General features: G+C 39.6%; 1 protein-coding gene across 2 annotated transcripts in view; it reads left to right on the top strand.

Moving 5' to 3' along the window:
• Positions 1-3,025: 3,025 nt before the first annotated feature.
• The window catches only part of zbtb11 (zinc finger and BTB domain containing 11), a 38,428-nt gene continuing 19,308 nt past the window's right edge, over positions 3,026-22,145 (top strand). The window contains exons 1-6 of one of the 2 annotated variants that reach the window (XM_060833656.1): positions 3,026-3,577; positions 6,377-6,615; positions 9,726-9,957; positions 11,492-12,396; positions 15,126-15,302; positions 17,985-18,191. In XM_060833656.1, coding sequence (XP_060689639.1) covers positions 3,268-3,577; positions 6,377-6,615; positions 9,726-9,957; positions 11,492-12,396; positions 15,126-15,302; positions 17,985-18,191 — 2,070 coding nt within the window. In that variant the 5' untranslated portion in view covers positions 3,026-3,267. Of the gene's footprint in view, positions 3,578-3,710; positions 3,894-6,376; positions 6,616-9,725; positions 9,958-11,491; positions 12,397-15,125; positions 15,303-17,984; positions 18,192-22,145 lie in introns of those variants that run through there. The other variant, XM_060833657.1, reaches the window with a different exon arrangement.

Below are 22,145 nucleotides of genomic sequence, written 5' to 3' on the forward strand. Positions count from 1 at the left end.
TTTGTCTCAAGAGGGTTGGAATATAAAAGCACCATTGTGCCACTGAGACTTTATAAAGCTCTGGTTAGGCCCCATTTGGAGTACTGTGTCCAGTTTTGCAGACCTTTCTTCAGCCAGAGAGTGGCGGGCCTGTGGAATTCATTGCCGCAGAGTGCAGTGGAGGCCGGGGATGCTAAATGTCTTCAAGGCAGAGATTGATAAATTCTTGATGTCACAAGGAATTAAGGGCTACGGGGAAAATGCGGGTAAGTGGAGTTGAAATGCCCATCAGCCATGATTGAATGGCGGAGTGGACTCTGGGCCGAATGGCCTTACTTCCACTCCTATGTCTTATGGATGGTTGTCTGTTTTCCTTGAACAGTCTTATGACTGTCTTGTCTATCCTAATATGATTTAGGAATTACGTCATAATCACGATTTTCTACATGACCAGTTAGCACATCCTTAAGTATAAGGAAAATGCTGAAACCTATTATGTCAGCCTAACAAGCCTGTGATAATACTGCTTTTTTCACTCCTTTCTTTCTTGAATAACATGTTACATTGGCATATTTAGAGCACACTGCAATAATTTATTAGACGATCTCAACCAGTGCATCTACCTACCATCATTCCACCTATCTTAGAATCTTAGTGCGTAATTCACTAACCCCAGAAGAATATCGGTTATGGTCTCTTTAATCCCTTCAGTGGTGGTACTGAGCCACTCTTGATAATGGACATTAAAGAATCCCACCATGAGTACATTCACCACCCTTGTCAGCCACAGTGCTTCCTCCAAGTGCTGTTCAACATGGAGTACTGATTCATTAGGTGAGGGGGTTGAGCAATCAGCAAGAGGTTTTGTTGCACATCTGATCAGATGTCATGAGATTTCACAGGATCTGAGTCAATGTTGGACTATACAGGCACTCTCTCAGCTGTATATCACTGTGCTGCTACCTATGTTGGTTCTGTCCTGCCAGTAGGACAGAACATACCGATAGATGGTGATATTATTTTCTGAGACATTGTCTTTAAGGTATGATTCCACAAGTATAACCATATCAAAGTATTTGACTAGTCTGCAACAGTTTTTCCAACCTTGGCATTAGTTCCCAAAGCTAGTAAGAGGTATTTTGCAAACTCCTCTTCTGATCTAGCTTTCCTCATGCAGTTTACTCAAACTATGGAGAGTGACAAATGAGAACCTTATTTTTTTTAAAAAAAAGGAATGTGAGGACAGTCTGAACAACTACAAGCCAATTAGTTTATTATTAGGTAAGGTTTTAACATCCATAACCATGGGATAAAATTGCCAGTTCCTTAGCTGTGAGTGTGAGCATGTAAAAATAAGCTGATTGTGCTTGTCTAATCTAGAATTTTGTTTTGATTAGAGCAGATTGAAGAGAATACTGTAACATTTGTATAGTCTATAACAAAGCAGTTGTCAAATTATTGCAAATAAGGCTGATTAATAAAACCGAGGTTTATGGAAATAGGAAGTTCCTTCGAAATTTTTTTAAAAATTGGCATTAAAAGATAAAAAGTTGCAAGTTCTCATAGGTGGTTTTGTTTTTGGTCCAGACTTGGACCATGGTTTTTCCCAAGATCACTTTTTTCCTCCTATAAGTGACCTGAAGAGGCAGCAGGGTAGTAAAACAGAGACCCTAGGTAAAGATAAGTTTGAATTTCACCATGACAGATGACTGGTGTACTTGTGACTCAATTCCTTTCCCCGCCTGGGGGTTATCTTTGAATGGCCTTCTGGATAACACTTCTATAGCCAGTGATTTCAACATCCCATGAATGAAAAAGATTCATAGGTTAATATATGGTGTAAAATTTCAAAATGTGAGGGCGCAGGGAACAAATCACCAGCTCTCAGAACTTGTAGAAAAGCAACATAAGTTTACATTGATCCATTTTAGCAGAAGGGTCTTCGAGCCATACCGCTCTAAAAAGCCCTTTGGCACATTGAATCTGCACTGGTCAAAAACAAGCACCTAATTATTTTAATTCCATTTTCCATCACTTGGTCCATAACCTTGTATGCCTTGGCATCGTCAGTCACGATTAGAATGATCACGCCAGTCATGGTCAGGAAGAGCTAATTCCTAATGAAAGGCTCCTGCCCGAAACATCGACTTTCCGGCTCCTCAGATGCTGCCTGACCTGCTGTGCTTTTCCAGCACCACTCTAATCTGGACTCTGATCTCCAGTCCTCACTTTCGCCCTTGGCATCGCAAGTGCAAGTCTAACCATTTCCTGAATGTTGAAGGTTTCTGTCTCTCGCACGCGTGAATTCCAGATTCGCAACACTCCGCATTAAAAATAAAATGGCCAGACATCCTCCCCAAATCTCCTGACCTTTACTTAAATCTGTGCCCCGGTCATTGATCCCTCCACAAAGGTGCGGGGTGGGGAGGGAGAGTCACCTCCTATCTACCATAGGTCAATCATATCTCCCTTTAGCCTTGTCTGCTCCAAGGAAAACAAACCCATTCTCTCCAAACCGAAAGTACAAGCTGCAGGAAAAGTCCTGCACGTCGGTCACCACCTATGGAAAGAAAGCAGAGTTAATGTTACGCGTCCAATGAAGTTAACTGTGCTTTCTCCCCAACAGATCTGCTGAGTTTTCACAGTAGAAGCAATGGGCCATTTGGCCCGTTTCTCCTGCATCCGCAGTTCTTTTGTTTCATCCCGTTCTAACAGATTTCTCAAACTCTTCAGCCCAGGCACCATCCTGGTCGGGAGAGACAAGGTCAGAGTCACAGGCACAATCCTCCAGTGTCCGGGGGGGGAAGGGGTTAAAATAGAGTTGTCATGGTCCCGGAGAGAGACGAAGGGGGTTAACCCGGCGGTCTCCGCAGCTCAGGGAAAGGGGGGCGGGGGTGAACCGTACACTGTCACCGCGGACAGCGCCGTGCACCAGCTGCTGGCCCAACGTGCTGAGAGGAACCAGACACAAACTGGAGAGCCAGCAAGAGTACATCCGGTGCGGAGGTCACGGCCTGATGTCATCTCCGGTTGTGCAGCAGCCATTTTGTCAATCCGAGGAAACCTTTCCCGCTCCGTGCGTCCGAAACCGAGCCCCCTTCACAACACCCGAATATATATATATTTTAAAAAATTAAATAAAAACAACACTGGAAAGAACTTGTTGGTCGGAGAAACAAACCTCCTGTTACTTTCCTTTCTTTCTCTTTGTTTGACTTTAGCCTCTGTCGACCGCCGCAGCGAGGCCTCGGCTGGTAGCCACCCAGTGGGGGCCGGTGGCTGAGTGACATGTCGAGCGAGGAGAGTTACAAAGCCATCATCCGCTACCTGACCAACGAGAAGGAACCGTATGCGCCGGGGACCGAGGGAAACGTCAAGAGGAAGATCCGCAAGGCCGCCGCCTGCTACGTGGTGCGGCGGGGGACCCTGTACTACCAGAAGAAGCGCAAGGACCGCGACGAGTTCGACGAGCTGGAGGTGGTGCTGGAGGCCAAGAGCCGGCGGGAGCTGATCGCCTCCTTCCACCAGAGCGCCAAGGGCTTCCACCTGACCCGGGAGCAGACCTGGAGGAACATCTCTCAGAACTACTGGTGGAGAGGTGAGCGATGTTATAATTTTATTTTTCCACGGGAGATCCAGCCGTCCCTCTCTCCTCCTCCCCCCCCTTCCCTCCAAGCCGGTACGGCGCGTCCTCCCCGAGCTGTGGCGGAGGGCAGTGGGGAAGCTGCAGCCAGGGACACTTATGGGCGGGGAGAGCAGGAAGAAGAGAGGACGCGCACATTAATCAAGCGGCGGGGCCGCCGAGTGCGTGAGAGAATCCGGCCGCCCCCCGGTTCAGCAGAAACCTCACTCCCCAAAAACGCCACGAGCCTATTGTTCCGCCCGACCCACACTGACCAGGATTAAACATTTATGTAAGATCATAAACAATCATTTTGCATGGTACCGCTGAACTGCCGACATTTTAATTTTTCCATTGTGTTTCTGCACAAAACCTTTCTTTTAATAAATTGAAATAACTGGTATGAATGTTGCTAACGTTAATTTTTTTAAAAACTCAGATCAGCTTTGATCGGTCGATTTCTTCTATTTATGTTACTGCATTAATGTTGATGATTCTAAAAAAATGCTTGTCAGCCTGCTTGAAACATAAGGATTGCTAGACAAAAAAGCAGTCCAAGATTGATCTTATTTTCTCTGCCACCGTCCCAATACTGTCATGATGAAGTACTAGTTTAGTTATTGACTGTTCTAGGATTATCTGAAAGTGTAAAGGTAATGTCAGAATGCTTTCCTTTATTTGAAACCATCTGAAATCCTCTCTTAAACTCTCCTCCTCTGTTTCCTCTGCCCGGTGAATTGTTGTCTTTCAGACTGGAACGAGTTACTCAGGAATTAGTAGTTGTTAGGTCAGCATTTTTCTTAATTTATATTGATGAATGGGCAGAGCAGAATTTCAAAATTCACAGATGAGACAAAGCTGTGAACTGTGAGGTTTGTGATCGTCTTTCAAGGGTGTGGTCACATTGCACAGAGCAGATGAGCTTAATCCAGAGAAATGTCAAGTTTTATCTTTTGATAAGAAGACTGAGGAAAAACAAAATCAAATATCAAGTACAATTCTAAAGGGTATCAGAAAGACCCGGTTTTATATGTAGAAAGGGAGAGCTGGGTATTGTTTGTGTACTTGTGAAAGCCAGGCCTGTTTACCCTGAGGAGCAGCAGATCCTCAACAAATAAGTGAGCCAAGCATAGATCATTGTGGAACGTGGATTCCTTCTAAATATGTTGTGGAGACAGTGGCAAACTTTGGTAATATCACCGGGCTTGTAAGCCACAGCACCAGGTTAGTGTTCTGGAGATGTTTGTTTTCTACCATGGCATATGTTGAAATTTGAATTTAATAATAAAAATGGCCAAATGGACAACATGTAATCATTGTTGATTGTCATAACAACCCATCAGTTTCATTGATGTCATTTAGGCATGAAAATCAGCTACCTTTATGTGATCTGGTCTGCATATGACTCCAGACCCAAAACAATGTGATTGACTGTTCTCTGGGCAGTTAAGAATGGGCCATAAATCCTGGCTATTGATGCTCACATCCTGTGAAAGAATTTAAAAAATATATAATTTATTGGTAAGTTGGTATTGCTGATGAGGCCAGGATTTGTTTTGCTTCCCTAATTGCCTTTGGAAAATGTGGTTTGTTAAATGATATCACATTGGAAAATAGTTTGAGAAGCACTCTTGCAGACCTTTGCTTCACATATGGATAATCCAGGCAAAGCCATGTTCTGTTGTTAGTATGCAGTTCACTCTTTATTACATGGACTGACTGTGATAAATGTTGATGAGATGAGACCACTTTGGTTTGATACAATGTATTGTCCCATAATCTTTTTGGTAATAAATGGGGAAACTGCTGTTTCTGCCCACTTGAAGTCTAATAATTCCACCTATGTGAAATGGCTGAGAATCATTTGCATCTATTACAAATCATTAAAAATGGTGTAATCATACAATTCCTTGTCATAAAAACCTTCAAACTTTTGAAAATTTTTTGGCCACTCTCATTCCTGTTCTACAAGGGTCTATGCTTGGCTCACTTTTATTTGTCATATATCTGCTGCTCCTCAGGGAACACAGCCCTGGCTTCCACAAGTACACAAACAAGTACCCAGTTCTCCCTTTTACTACTTTTTCTGACCCCTCCACTGAATCTTAACTGTCCAATACTTTGAGATTCGATTCTGGCTGAGCAGAAATTTTTGTCAAAGATTACAAAGGCTAAAACCATTATTTTGATCACAAGTCCAGCTCTGTTATCTCATCAATGCCATATGTGTTCATGGTGACTATCTTTGGCTGAACCAAATTGCTCACAACCTTGGTGTCATATTTGATCCTGAGATTAACTTCTAACTGGGTATCCACACAATCAACAGTTTAACAATGCTCAACTCCATTCTGCCTCCATTCTGCTGAAACCCTCAAGCCTTAGCTGCTTGATTACTATTCCCATGACATTACCACCATGCCATTGTCTCCCGGGATTTGAGGTGGAAAAAAGAATATTTTGCATGATTGTGATTAGATTATTGAAGTGGCATCGTCCCGTACAATGTAATTTGCAATCTAAAATGTTTTGAAATCACGTTATTACTTTTTCAGTTATCCAGCCAGTAAAGAAACTTGTGCTAAAAATTTCTACTTGTCATGACATTAAGTTGAAGGAGTTTTGAGAAGTTAGGGTGTGCTAAACCAATTGAGTCTATTCTTTTAGATCTTTTTTTTAACCTCTTTCAAACTAATTTAAATCTGCCTTTCAAAGGCAAGTTGTCAGTAAATCATTTTTGTTTTTATTAATTTTAACTTGCATCTTTATTTTCAGGTATATTTAAGCAAGTGAAAGATTATATCAGAGAATGCATTCAATGCAAAGAGAAGGTCGATCGAAACAAGGCAGTATCTGCCGATACGATGGAAATCCTGGAGCAGTTGGGAATAGATACTCCAGTAATGGAGGATAGCAATGAAACTGATGATGATTTGAGTAATTCTGAGGGAAGATCAGTTGCTCCTGCAAGGCCTACCAGAAAAAAAACCATCTCAAAGCAAGAATTGGTATTTGTAAGTAATGCCTTAATAGAAAGCATAGCTGTTAAAATATCCATTAATAACTATTGCCACGAAGATAGTCCAATTACAATATGGAAAGGAGATTAAATAACTCTCAAACTGCCTAGCAAAAAGAACCAGGAAGTAACAATTGTGCTGTTGATGTTAAGAAAAACTGCTATTTATGCTTGATTTGTTTGCAATGTCAAAACACGAATGTCCTAAGCAGGGTGTTAATTAAAATAGAAAGTGTACAAATACTCTGTAGTAAAAATGAATTTTTGTTTCTTCAACCAAATTTCCTAGCCTATCCTGTTTTCTATCCTCTCATAGTATGATCTGACAAAGTCTAATATAGTTTTACAAACAGGAAGTAGTGTTTGACAGACTTTTTGAGAATTTTATCAATAGAATAGTTAAAGAGGAACCACTCGATGTGGTATAACTGCATTTCCAAATGGCAATTGAAAAGATACTACACAAAGTCATTAGGTAATATAATTCAAAGTAATGTATTATAGTAGATAGAGAATTAGTTAACAGACAGGAAGCAAATAATGGGCATGAATGGAACATTCTCAATTTAGCAGACTTTGACTAGAAGAGTGCCAAAAGGGCTAGAGCTGCGGCTGCGACTATTTACAATGTGTATTAATGACGGACAGAGAGGAAATAGTGCATCTACATTTGTTGGCAATACAAAGCTAGATGGAGACAGAAGTTGTGACAAAGACATGCAAAGATATAGACAGGTTAATTGAATAGGTAACATGACAGATGGAGTATTATGTTGTTTTTTACTTTGATCACAATATAAAGGTATTTTTAAAAGGTGTCAAATTTGAAAATGTTAATGTTCAGAAAGACTTCAATGTGATAGTTTAAGGAACTCAATGTCAGCATTCAGGTTTTGTTTTTCATTATTCATTCACAGGGTGAGGGCTTTGCTGGCTAGGCAGCATTTCTTGTCCATCCCTAATTGCACAGAGGGCAGTGAAGAGTCAACCATGTTGCTTTGGGTCTGGAATCACATGTAGGTTAGTTAGCAAGCAAATAAGGTGAATGGCATACTGATCTTCGTTGCAAGGGTATTGGAGTACAAGAATAAGGAGGTCTTGCTAAAAGTGATGCAGAAAAGGCTCGCTTAATTTTTCCCAATGATGAAAAAATTATCTTATGTTGTGAGATTGAGTATGTTCCCTGGAGTTTAAATGAGAGGCAAACTCATTGAAATATACAAGATTTTTAAGAATCTCTAAACTGAGAAGTTGTTTCTGCTAGAAAATCTAGAACACAGAAATTAATCTCAGGATAAGATGATGATTATTTAGTGTTGAGGCGAGAAATAATTCATTCACTCAAAAGGGTTGTGAATCTTTGGAGTTCTGTGTTCCAGATGCACCATTGTTTACTACATCTAAGGCTGGGACAGGCAAATATTGTAATCTCTCAGGAAATCAATGGATATGAGAAATGGGTGGGAAAATGTATTAGAACCCCAAGATAAGCCACGTTTATACTCAAAGATAAAGCAAGTTTGCTGAGTCATATCGTCATCTATTACTTCTATCTTGTGTTCTTGTATTTTACTCTTATTTTCCTGGAAATAGTGTTTTTCTAACTTATGGTTTTGTAGATATTCAAATGAAACCTCTTCATTTGTAAGTGTGTCCAAACATTGTGTCAGCCACCAGTTTGGGCAGGAAAATTTCAACAAAGTATGTCCCCCCATCACTTGTCAAGATGAGAGTTTGTGGGCAGGAAGGAACGAATTGCTCCAGCTGAAATATGTTAGCAGAAACTTAAATACAATCTTTTTGCATGTATTTACGATATTGCTGCTCATAAAACATAGTAGTTTTCTTTATGTCCACATTTATAGATTTCAAAAGAATCAATGTTCAACAGTCAGGAGTTGGGATAATTTTTTTCCTTCTCTTTCATGATTCTTGGTTCATGTGCAGTACTAAAATTTAATACTCCTTTGCTGACCCAAACAACATTAACTATTTCTCTAAACACCCAAAATATTTGTAATGTGTTTAACTTGGCTTCCGACGACATGATTCGTTTACCTAGCTAGCAAATTCAGTGAAAGTCAAGAAACAAATGTTTACAAATTTGTTTCTTTGAGTGAAGTTTATTAATTGAACCTGAGATACCTCAAATAATATAAAGCATTTACAAACGAAACAGGTGAAACTGAGAAAACTGTTTTGAGTTGCCATTCTTGAGTTACTGTTCCAAAGTCTTTATCTAACCTGTTAAAAAAATTTTATCACAGTTTCCAAAAAAATGTGCTATATTTGACCAGGTCATTATTTGTACATATACAATTTTTCTGAATTAGAGGTTATAATCAATGTATAATTTACAACATTTTTGTTGATTGATGGAAAACAACATCCCTTTTAGTCATTTTTCCCCACTTTTTTAGGTGTTACTTTTCGATCAATGTCATCAGCCCATAAATAAGTTAAATCTTAATGAAAGTAGTGCCTAGCATTTTCATATATGCTTTTGTGCAGGGATCTGGATTGTGATGAACATTCACAGGTTCTTGATGAGGCAAACTCTTGTATTTCATCATTTCTGCTGTTTGTCGTTTTATTCAGGTCTGCAATATATACTTTAAATTCTGTCCATCTGTATCTCTTAACTTCATATGAAACAACTTAAGGCAATGCTATGATGAGGAAGAATGCTATTCAGCCTCGGCTGGCATTTATGTTCCACACAGACCTCCTTTGTTTCAATTTATCTAACCTATCAGCATTTCCTCCTTCTCCCTTCTCTCTCATTTACTTAATAGCATTCTCTTAGCTATATCTACACTATTTGTCTCAGCTTTGCCTATTCTCACCTTGCTAAATATAGAAACTTATGTAAATTTCTAATTGAATTTGTTAGTTACAAAATTACACTTATCATTCCCAGTTTTGTATTCCATCGCAAGTGAAAATATCTTCTCTAAATCTATCCAATCGACCTCTAATGGAGCCAGATGGATGATAGTTAAAGATGGCATTATATTCTTCAAATAGTTGTTAACTAGTCAGTTATTGATTGACTTAAATTATTGCAACACATTTTAATATATATAAGTAAATCAATTTATCCAGGTGGATAGCAAAGGACTTGTAAAACAGCAATCTGAAAAGCACTGTCAAGTAGTGTTAGAGCAATTGAACGTTCAAAGACTGTTCAACCAGTTCTGTGATGTCACGCTGCTGATTGAGGGAGAGGAGTACAAAGCACATAAGTCCATTCTTGCAGCAAGCAGTGAATATTTTCGAGAACTCTTCATTGAAAAAGGGGCAGTCTCCAGTCATGAAGCTGTTGTCGATCTTTCAGGTATGAAATCATTGAGTAATTTTGTAAGTGACAATTATAACTATGAATTGAAGTGTTTATTATCAGTAAAAGATAGTATTTCCACATTTACTAAAGAATGAAGGTAAACTTCACATAATGACGTGAAACAAGTTTTTTTTCTTTTACTCCATCATTGGTCCCTTTGACTTGACCTATCTTGGTTACCTTTCTATCCTGAAGATGTTAATATTTCCAAATGACCTAGGTGTAGTATAATTTCATGGAGGCTGATCACCATCATGTGCTGCATCCAGATAACCTAATGACAGCTCAGCTATTCATTTGGAGACTGAACCATCCAAAGCTCACTCAGTCACTCCTTGGCTCCTTGTTGCGAAGTTAGGCAGAGGAGGTGTGATGAATCCTATATTATTGTTCAATTTTATATTTAATATGAGCTTTCCTTTGTAATAACAAGTCCATTTCTTTTGATAACTCATTTATGTGTAACTTTTTATGACTGGAGAATTCCTGCTTTTTAATTTTGTTGTCCTTGGGCTTTTACATTTAGCTGCAAATGTGTTGCTGGTCAAAGCACAGCAGGTTAGGCAGCATCTCAGGAATAGAGAATTCGACGTTTCGAGCATAAGCCCTTCATCCTTATTCCTGATGAAGGGCTTATGCTCGAAACGTCGAATTCTCTATTCCTGAGATGCTGCCTAACCTGCTGTGCTTTGACCAGCAACACATTTGCAGCTGTGATCTCCAGCATCTGCAGACCTCATTTTTTACTTTTACATTTAGCAGCAGTCCTCTCTGTTTAGCCGATAATACCTGAAAGAATTTGATGATCAGTCTGATTTCAAAGATGAATAGTAATGCTTTGAAGTTCTTAATCTTCGTGTTTTTCATTTTAATTTATTCTAGTAAGAAATGGCAATGATTGTAGAAACTGAGGTTTGATAGGTCATTAATTTAAAAAAATGTGTAATCTCACAACTTAATTGCATAACTGCCATAGTTGAACAGATCTCTTTGAGAATTGAATTACGTACTTAATTTTATTTCCATGTTTTAATCTGTTCTGGTTACCTTGATGCATGCACAATATATGATGTAGAGGCATGTTGGCTCTTGGTCAGTGATGTTTCTTTCTTATTATGCAGTGTCACGACTGAAATTGAGATTATCAAATCAAACCAATATTTTTTGTTCATGCTCTTAAACACAGCGCCCATCTAATTCGAACTGGTGTGTATATAAAATTAATTCCAATTTGACACGGTGGTTTACATATCCTTCCATTTATGTTAAACAAATTCAACTTTTCTTAATATAGTAAAGTGAATTAGGCTGTTTTCATAACTTGCTGAAATGCAACATTTTTTTCCCCATCTGGTAGATGGCTGCTCATTAATTTTGTTGTCATCAGGTTTCAACATTTTGGCTAATTGTGTACTGCAACAAATGTCCCTTAGTTTATATCCGACACTACCTGAATCTCATGATTGCACTGATTTTATAAAATGAGTGATGATGTTATTTGAAATGCTGTACTTTTCATTCCTTCTAGGGTTTAGTAAGACAAGTTTTTTGCCATTATTGGAATTTGCCTACACATCAGTCCTGGCATTTGATTTCTGCCACATGGCTGATGTTGCCACATTGGCACGACATTTGCTGATGCATGAAGTTCTGGAAATATGTGAGCATGTACACAAACAACTGGAGGAAAGAAAAATTACAGTCTACCAAAAAGGAGATGTGAAAACTGTCAATTCCAGAGACAACACACAAGGTATGGAGATTCCAATTAATGTTAATGCCGCAGAACATCAGGAACTTGAAACTAATGAAAACACTGATGGCTCCATAACAATGGTACTTCAGGAGTCTGAACAAATTCCTGCATCTGCTGAAGGCCCTCCATCGAAGAGGGAAGATGAGACCCCAAAAGAAGCAGTTATGCACGATTCAGAAGAGGCACAGACAGTTGAAGAATTATCAATTCAGCAAAGCCAAGCTATTCTGGACTGCCCTGCAGAATGTAGTAGTGATGAAAATCAGGCTAATGTTAATGAACAACCTGAACCCGTGGAGTCTGGTGTAAGTTTGCCAGATCAGGAAAATACAGAGACTAAAGTTGAGGGTGTGACAGAAATTCCCACAGCTGATGTGCAGATGGACATACCAACTGTTAATGGAAATGAGAATGAAGATCAAGTAAAAGAGGAGTCTGCAGATGTGCTCGGTAATAATGTGCCAAAACGAAAGCGTGGTAGACCACCAAAATTACATGACAAGCAGAAAGCTACAAAGGTTGCTGTTGCTTCTTCTTCCAAATGTCTCTTAGATGATACTTACAAAAGCAGATTACGACAACGTACACTAGCTGAAGGTGGATACATTCGGTTACACAAAGGTACAGAAAAAAAGCTGCGAGCCAGAAAAACAAACCTAAAATCTGCGACACAGCAGGTATGAAATTTCAACATGAAAGTTTTGCAAAATGGGAAGTTGAAAATGAAATGTCAATTTAATATCCCAGTCTAGAATCATGTTTGCTGGATTTTTCTAGTCTGATACAGAAACTCCTCTGCTGAGTTTTGGAGAAAATAGGACTTAGCATTAAGAGTCTAAATATTGCTAAGTTATAACAATGAATGATTGTGGTATATTTGATTCTAAATGGTACAGAATTGATTCAGTTAGCTGCATCTGGAGATTCTATCAGAACTTGGTAAACCTTTTAGACCTAAAGTATTTATTACATCGGTCTCAAATATTCACATTTCCATGTTTCTGTTCTTGATTTCAGGATTAATATCTTGTCATCTAGATTGGTGGTTTTGATTAACTTATTGAAAGTTTTGTAGCTTTAGCTTGACTTCATTCTCTGCACCTGAATCTCATGTTAGCTTGACAGTGTAAGAATAGCAGATTTCTTGACCTGTTCTCAAATTCTGTGGTGGGGTTTGAATTCTCATTTTCTGGATTATTAAGCAATTGTACAAATGGACATGTTAAAGTTATATGATTTGCATATTAAAAAAATTGATGATATCAACTAAAATTAACAAAAGGGTGGATTCTCTATCAGTGCTTCCATGAAATATTCCTGAGTGGCTAAGCCACACACCAGGAAGGCCCTAAAGTTACTAACTGAAGGTGGGTGGATGTCACAGGTTGCGTGACTTATCATATGCTAAACAAGAGAAATTAGTCATGATTCTTGCTGTTGTTCCAGTTCCTTTTGTTAGAATAGCACAACAAATAACTTCCAAAGAGGAAAGTATTAGTTTCAGTAGCTTTACACACACTGTCCAATAATTTTAACAATGGATATTGATAACCTGTGACATGAATAAAAGGCATTGAAATGAGAGAAACTGGACAGTGCCTTTGCAGTTGGAACTCAAAGATGCAAAGCTGGTAACAGTAAGACTGTTTTAGTGAAGCAATGTTTGTACTTCCTTCAACTTAGATGTCAGTGGTTGATTGTAAGGGCAGAGGAAAACATGTGATATGGATTACGTTATTTATTGACATATTTCACTTCTAATTTATTTGAAACCTGATCAGTGTTTTAGCGAGCTCCTCAGTCTTTTATAAGTTCAATAGTTTCAAAAATTAACTAAGAGGTAACTAAAAAGGTTTGTTTTGTGAACTTTAAATGATCCAATGTGACCCTTTTTTTGTTCAAAGGCAATAAATCCATTGAAGCAGAATACATTTTTTGGGCAGCTTTTTTGCAATTTTACGTATAACTGAGTAAACACTTCAAAGAATGTCCATAGTCATATTCCTTTGATCAAATGGTATAATTTAAAGTCAAAGAATCTGTGGAATGGAAACATTTGATTGACCATAACGATGTAACATATTTTACATAGGTACTTCAAAATAGTTTGATTTTTGAGAAACTGTTTCAATAGAGTTGAAGCAAGAATGTAAAATAAAGTATGGTATAGGTTGATTCTGTTGCAACACTGGCCCAGAGTCAGAGGCTTGTAGCTTGAAGCTAAATTAAATGATTTTAGTATGATATTTTAATAATGCAGGTGCTCTCTTTCTGATAGTTAAGCCATCTTTGTGTTGAGAAAATTTTGTGGTGCTTTTTGAAAAAGAACAAAGTGCTCTTGACAGTAAATCTCCGGCTGAACCAGACTTCGAAAATCTGATGTCATGCTTGATGTCAAAATGAGCTTTCAACCAAGTCCCTAGGCAATATTTCCACCTTCTTGACACCTCAATGTCTCCACTCTTCTCTTAGCTGTTATGGTGCTGAAGCCATTATCCATGCCTTTATTAACTCATTTGTTTATTCATCAAACCCCCATGGTTCATTGACCTATACAGGTTCCTGGTTGAGCAACAATTGAATTTTCAACTTCCATGGCTTGGCCCTCCTCTCTATTCTCTCACCTATAAACCTCCAGACATCTGTTCCTCTAATTTAAGTCTTACCCTGCCAAAACTCCTACATATCTGACTAGGAAACTAGATTTTCCATATCTACCTGAGTAGGCCGAAAGGCCTCTGACAGTGCTGTACTGAAATATTGTCTAAGTTGATGTGCTTATTCTGATATCAATTTTTACCTGCAGCCTTTTGACACTAATGCTGTTGTTTATATTATAATGGTGAGTCTTATGAGGGTGGTAAAGAAATGTCATTTAAGATCTTTGACAATTTTCACTCTGTGGAACAAATATGAAAGAGTCTGCATTCAGGGCATGTGCCTGAAGAAAAGATTGATCCTGCTGAAACCAATTTTCTTCTTCCATTATGAAAACGAGCTAGCTCTATTTTTGTTTTCAGCAATTTTTTTTAAGTTATGGATGGCACTTTAGATTATTGTGTCAATGATTTCCAGTTTTCAGCAAAGTTGCTGCAAAGAAGCATCAAGCAAACAGCAGAGATCTCTCCCTGCAAAACAAAGCGTCATTTATTCTCTGACTGCTATTACAAGCATCTCTGGGGAGATTCTGAGCAGTATTCCACAGGCTTGGGAATAGCTTTCTGCAATCATCGAGAGATAATACTTGGCCTTGAATAAAATAGGTACTAGTAAAGTATATAAAAATGTATGTCATCTCAAGAAAAGATTATTAGTGTGCTCCAAAAGCTTATGAAATGACCCATACGACTGCTTTACTGGTCTCTGTACTTCTTAATTCAAAAATGCTACACTATTTCCTCTACAGGTTGCCCAGAAGTTGGTGAAGAGAGGGAGAAAAATGCAACCGAAACGAACCCCGATGGAGGGAGATGATGTAGAAATGGAACATAAATGTAATGAATGTGGAAAGGCATTCCCAAAACGTTATACTTTGATGATGCACATCATGACCCACAATAGAACCAAAGAATTTAAATGTCCGGTAAGAATTCTGAGGAATTGAGAAATCAAGTGAAATATTCCCTAATTGTTTTATGTTTCTAATAGGGCCAGTTATTTTAGGTTTGTGTAACGTATATGTACGCTGAAATCAAATTCTAGACTCAGAATAAAGTTGTAACATAGAACATAGAAAAATACAGCGCAGTACAGGCCCTTTGGCCCTCAATGTTGCGCCGATCGAAGCCCACCTAACCTACACTAGCCCGCTGTCCTCCATATGCCTATCCAATGCCCGTTTAAATGCCCATAAAGTGGGAGAATCCACCACTGCTACTGGCAGGGCATTCCATGAACTCACGACTCGCTGAGTAAAGAATAACTTTACTGTCCTCAGTCCAATGGACTGGCAAATTGATGTAATTATTGTTAACTTGACAGCACTGCAATAAAAGGTGTCTTTTGCACCAATGAGTTGTTATATCCTTTTACACAAAATCTGCCTTAGGAATGGCAAGAAAGAGGAAGACCTAAGGAGATATTTCAAATTAGAAAAATCAAAAGTTACGTTTTGTTAATGGCGTAACAATGGGATTCATAACCCGGAACAAAAACAGTGTGTACTGGAAAAAAAACAAAGCAGGCCTGCAAATATCTGTAGAGAGAAAAACAAAATTAACATTTCAAGTCCAATGGTTTACTGGATCCAAAACATTAACTCTGCTTTTCTCTGTACAGACCTGCTGTCATGCTTCAGCACTCTCATTTCCAGCTCTTTGTGTGTTTCTCTTAACATAGTTGGTCATATGTGTTAATATCAGTGACTAGATTTGTCTCTGATGTCTTCCTATGATGAACCAACTCTCTCACTTCATGTTCACTAGTAAAGAATGGCCACTTGTATTAGGTATCAAAAGATTATTGATCTTTCTGGAGGTGCAATCCATTATTGAAAGGAGGAAAGGTGGAAAAAAGGAAGATATACAGCATGAAGACAGACCATTCAGTCCAACTTGTCCATGCCGACCAGATATCCCAACCCAATTGAGTCCCAACTGCCAGCACCCCGCTCATATCCCTCCAAACCCTTCCTATTCACATACCCATCTAGATGCCTTTAAAATGTTGCAATTGTTCTAGCCTCCACCACTTACTCTGGCAGCTCATTCCATACATGTACACCCTCTGAGTGAAAATGTTGCCCCTTAGGTCTCTTTTATATTCTTACCCTCTCACCATAAACCTTCCCATTCCAGGAAAAAGACTTTGTCTGTTTATCCTATCTGTGCCCCTCATGTTTTTATAAACCTCTATAAGGTCACCACTCAGCCTCCAATGCTCCAGGGAAAATAGCCCCAGCTATTTCAATCTCTCCATATAGCACAAATCCTCCAATCCTGGCAACATCCTTGTAAGTCTTTTCTGACTCCTTTCAAGTTTCACAACATCTTTCCAATATTAAGGAGACCAGAATTGCACGCAGTATTCCAAAGGTATACTTAAGAGAGAAATCAGGAGGGCAAAAGACAGAGGGTGGTGGTCGAGGGTTATTTTTCAGACTGGAGGCCTGTGACCAATGGAGTGCCACAAGGATCAGTGCTGGGTTCACTACTTTTTGTCACTTATATAAATGATTTAGATGCGAGCATAAGAGGTACAGTTAGTAAGTTTGCAGATGACACCAAAATTGGAGGTGTAGTGGACAGCGAAGAGGGTTACTTCAGATTACAATAGGATCTTGATCAGATGTGCCAACGGGCTGAGACGTGGCAGATGGAGTTTAATTCATATAAGTGTGAGGTGCTGAATTTAGGGAAAGCAAATCTTAGCAGACTTATACACTTAATGGTAAGGTCCAAGGGAGTGTTGCTGAACAAAGAGACCTTTGAATGCAGGTTCATAGTTTCTTGAAAATTGAGTCTAATTTAAATAGGATTGTGAAGGAGGTGTTTAGTATGTTTTCCTTTATTGGTCAGAGTATTGAGTACAGGAGTTGGGAGGTCATGTTACGGCTGTTCAGGACATTAGTTAGGCCACTGTTGGAATATTGCATGCAATTCTGGTCTCCTTCCTATAGGATGGATATTGTGAAACTTTAAAGAGTTCAGAAAAGATTTACAAGGATGTTACTAGGGTTAGATGATTTGAGCTATGGGGAGAGGCTGAATAGGCTGGAGCTGTTTTCCCTGGAGTGTCAGAGGCTGAAGGGTGATCTTACAGAGATTTTTAAAGTATGAGGGGCATGGATTTGATAGATAGTAAAGGTCTTTTCCCTGGAGTTAAGGAGTCTGTAACTCCCTAGGGAATAGGTTTAGAGTGAGAGGGAAAATGTTTAAAAGGGACCAAAGGGGCTCGCAGTTTTCACGCAGAGGGTAATGTGTGTATGGAATTAGCTGCCAGAGGAAGTGGTGGAAGCTGGTACAATTGCACCATTTAAGAAGCTTCTGGATGGGCACATGACTGGGAATGGTTTAGAGGGATATGGGCCACATGTTGGCAAATGGGACTAGATTAATTTAGGATATCTGGTTGGCATGGACAAGTTGGACCAAAGGATCTGTTTCTGTGCTGTACATCTCTATGACTCTAAGTGGCCTAACCAATGTCCTGTACAGCTGCTAAATGACCCTTGAACAGTAACATTTGGGCAAACGGTGAAACTAGCACTCCCCTTCAAGACTTTACAATGTTATAATCTTGGTTCATTATTTTCCCCATGGTTTAGCTCTGTGAGAAGGAGTTCCTTTACAAAGCCTCTCTGCTGTCTCATCTTCTACGACACAAACGGAACAACGAGCAAATAGATGAGAGTCCTGGAGGAAGGACAAAACGACAGTTTATCTGCGATATCTGTGGAAAAACATTACCCAAACCCTATAATTTACGACTTCATATGCTTAAACACACAGGTGTGAAGCCACATATGTGCAAGGTGAGAATTCATTGTGATTTAGCTGTGTTTTAAAGTTAAGTTTTCAGATGTGGTTAGATATTCTTCTCTGTTAAAAGTATTATATAAATGCATATTATAGGTGTTGTCGAGAAAAAGAAATGAGAGAGGCATGAAACCAGGGACTAATTTCAAATTATAAACAGTTAATGTGTTCATTGTTGGCCCAGTAACTATGCCACTGAGCTTCTCAATTTTGTTATTAATCAGCTTAACTAGTGATTTGAGCTCCCTTGTGTAATTAGAATGGATCGTTTTACCATGGCTTTTTCTAATTGAATATCCTCCTCAGTAAACAATTTTTGTTCTACCCTTCACAACTGAATAAATTTGTGTAATGTTAAATTATTATCTCTGATTACTGTTAGTAGAGATGCTGTAAAACTACAAAAAATTATCCTGTTGACAGAAAAGTAACTCCTGAGGTCAGTGATTCTGCTGCATGCAGAATATCATTTTGCATTACAAAAACTCTGTTCTAACAAAGTAAGAATATATGTCGCAGCTATTTATATGAGGAGCTTAAGTATGCTTTGAAATATTATAATTATTTACTGTAATATTTATTTATTCCATGAATTCTGATGTCTCATTACTATCATCGTACTGATATCTTTCAACTTATTATGTACACTATTTATACCACATATCGGGTGAGTGATGGAAGTAAGTTAAACTTAAAATATAATTACAGGCATGATTACCCTAGTTCCGATGACACAAATTCATTGGCACGTAAGTCTACAGCGTAGAAAAAGGCCCTCGGCTCACTGAATCTGCGTCGGTCAAAAACAAGCAACTCACTCTTCTAATACTATTTTCCAGTACTTGGCATATAGCCTTATATTCCTTGGCACTGCAAGTGGACATCTAAATACTGCTTAGATGTTATGAAGGTTTCTCCTTCCAGCACAATTGCAAGCAATAAGTTCCAGATTCCACCAGCCTCTGAATGAAAAAGATGTCCTCACATTCCTTCGAAACTTCCTACCTCTGACTTTAAATCTATTCCCCCAGTCATTGATCCCTCTACCAAGGGAGCAAAGTTACTTCCTGTCTACCCAATTTATATCCCTCGTAAGTTTATGCATCTCTATCATATCACTCTCCTCAGTCTCCTTTACTCCAGGGAAGAGAAGTGAAGACTGCAGATGTTGGAGAGATAGAGTCGAAAAGTATGGTTGGAAAAGCACAGCAGGTCAGGCAGCACCTGAGGAGCAGGAGCGTTGATGTTTTGGGCTAAGCCATTCATCAGTAATCTGAAGGGCTTATGCCCAGAATGTTGACTGCTCATCCGTGGATGCTGCCTAATCTGCTGTGCTTTTTCAGCGCCCTGCTTTTTGACTTGACTCCAATGAAAACAACTGTAGTGTATCTGATCTCTCTTCATAATTACAGCTCTCCAGCCTGAACAATATCCTGGTAAATTGCTATCACATCCTGTGAATAAATTGAATTCCTGAACTGCATAAGTATTTTAGCTGTGGCCTAACTAACATGTTATACAGTTCCAGCATCACCTTTCTGCTCTTAAAGTCTGTGGTTTGTCTAATAAAGACAGGTATCCCATATGCCGACTTAGACACTTTATTGTGATTCTGTTTGCCGAACTGGGAATTTGTGTTGCAGACGTTTCATCCCCTGTCTAGGTGACATCCTCAGTGCTTGGGAGCCTCCTGTGAAGCACTTCTGTGATGTTTCTTCCGTCATTTATAGTGGTTTGTATCTGCCGCTTCCGGTTGTCAGTTCCAGCTGTCCTCTGCAGTGGTCGGTATATTGGGTCCAGGTCGATGTGCTTATTGTTTGAATCTGTGGATGAGTGCCATGCCTCTAGGAATTCCCTGGCTGTTCTCTGTTTGGCTTGTCCTATAATAGTCGTGTTGTCCCAGTCGAACTCATGTTGCTTGTTGAGTGTGTGGCTACTAAGGATAGCTGGTCATGTTGTTTCGTGGCTAGTTGGTGTTCATGGATGCGGATCGTTAGCTGTCTTCCTGTTTGTCCTATGTAGTATTTTGTGCAGTCCTTGCATGGGATTTTGTATACTACATTGGTTTTGCTCATGCTGGGTATCGGGTCCTTCATCCTGGTGAGTTGTTGTCTGAGAGTGGCTGTTGATTTGTGTGCTGGTATGAGTCTTAGTGGTCACAGTAGTCTGGCTGTCAGTTCAGAAATGTTTTTGATGTATGGTAGTGTGGCTAGTCCTTTGGGTTGTGGCATGTCCTCATTCCGTTGTCTTTCCCTTTGGCATCTATTGATGAAATTGCGCGGGTATCTGTTTTTGGCGAATACATTGTATAGGTGTTCTTCTTCCTCTTTTTGCAGTTCTGGTGTACTGCAGTGTGCTGTGGCCCTTTTGAACAGTGTCTTGATGCAACTTCTTTTGTGTGTTTGAGTGGTTGCTTTCATAGTTTAGGACTTGGTCTGTGTGTGTGGCTTTCCTATATACCTTTGTGGTGAATTCTCCGTTCAGTGTTCTCTGTACCATCACGTCTAACCACACATGCAGATGACAAGCAACATGAGTTAAACTGGGACAACACTACTATTATAGGACAAGCCAAACAGAGAACAGCCAGGGAATTCCTAGAGACATGGCACTCATCCACAGATTCAATCAATAAGCATATCGACCTGGACCCAATATACCGACCACTGCAGCGGACAGCTGGAACTGACAACCGGAAGCGGCAGATACAAATCGCTTTAAATGCCGGAGGAAACATCACAGAAGCGCTTCACAGGATGCTCCCAAGCACTGAGGATGTCACCTAGACAGGGGACGAAACGTCTGCAACACAAATTCCCAGCTCGGCGAACAGAGCCACAACAACGAGCACCCAAGCTACAAATCTTCTCCCAAACTTTAGACACTTTATCTATCTGTCTTGTAACCTGAAGTGACTTGCAGGCATGCACACCAAGGTCTATTTGTTCCTTGATGCTTCCCAGGTTCCTGCTATTCATCATGTCATCCCTTGCCTTGTTTGTCCTGCTCAAGTGAGGCCACTTTTAGAATGCTGCATACAATTCTGGTCACCCTTCTAGAAGAATGTTGTTAAACTTGAGAGGGTACAGAAATGACTTACATGGATGGTGCCAGTGCTGGAGGGTTTATGTTATAGGGAGAGGCTAAATAGGCTGGTGCTTTTTTTCTTGGAGTGTCAGAGACTGAGGGATGATCTTAGAGGTTTATAAAATCGTGAGGGCCATGGTAGGGTAAATACCCAAGGCCTTTTTCCAAGGATAGTGGAGTCCAAAACTAGAGGGCATGAGTTCAGTGTGAGAGGGGAAAAACTTAAAAGGGATCAATGGGGCAGATTTTTCATGCAGAAGGTGGTGTATGTATGGAACGAGTTGCCAGAGCATGTGATGGAGATGGGTACAATTACAACATATAAAAGGCACCTGGATGGATATATGAAAAGGAAGAGATTAGAGGAATATGTGCCAAATGCTGGCAAATGGCTAGGTCAGATTGGGATGTATGGTCGGCATTTACAAATTGGACCAAAGGGTCTGTTTCTGTGCTGTATGACTCTAAGCGCATCACTTCGCACTAACATGGATTGAATTCCGTATGCCATTGATTAGACATCTGCCTAGCCTGGTTGTATCCTCTTGTAGTCTGAGGCTATCTTCCTCACAATTTACCACTCCCATCAGTTTTGTATTACCCACACACTTGCTAATCAACCTTCCTAATTCAAACCTTTATCATTTATATATACCACAAACACCTAGAGCGCCAGCATTGATCCCTGAGAACCCCACTGGACACAGGCTTCCAGTCACATGACATCCCTCAACCATTACCCTTTGATTCTGTATTGGATTCAATTTGCCAAATTTCCTTGGATCCCTGGACTCTTTACCTTCTCTCCCATGTGGGACATCACTGAAATATCTTTCACCATGCTTTCTCTTTTCAATTATAGC

This window comes from Hemiscyllium ocellatum, chromosome 12 (genome assembly GCF_020745735.1).
Source record: "Hemiscyllium ocellatum isolate sHemOce1 chromosome 12, sHemOce1.pat.X.cur, whole genome shotgun sequence".
NCBI lineage: Eukaryota > Metazoa > Chordata > Chondrichthyes > Orectolobiformes > Hemiscylliidae > Hemiscyllium > Hemiscyllium ocellatum.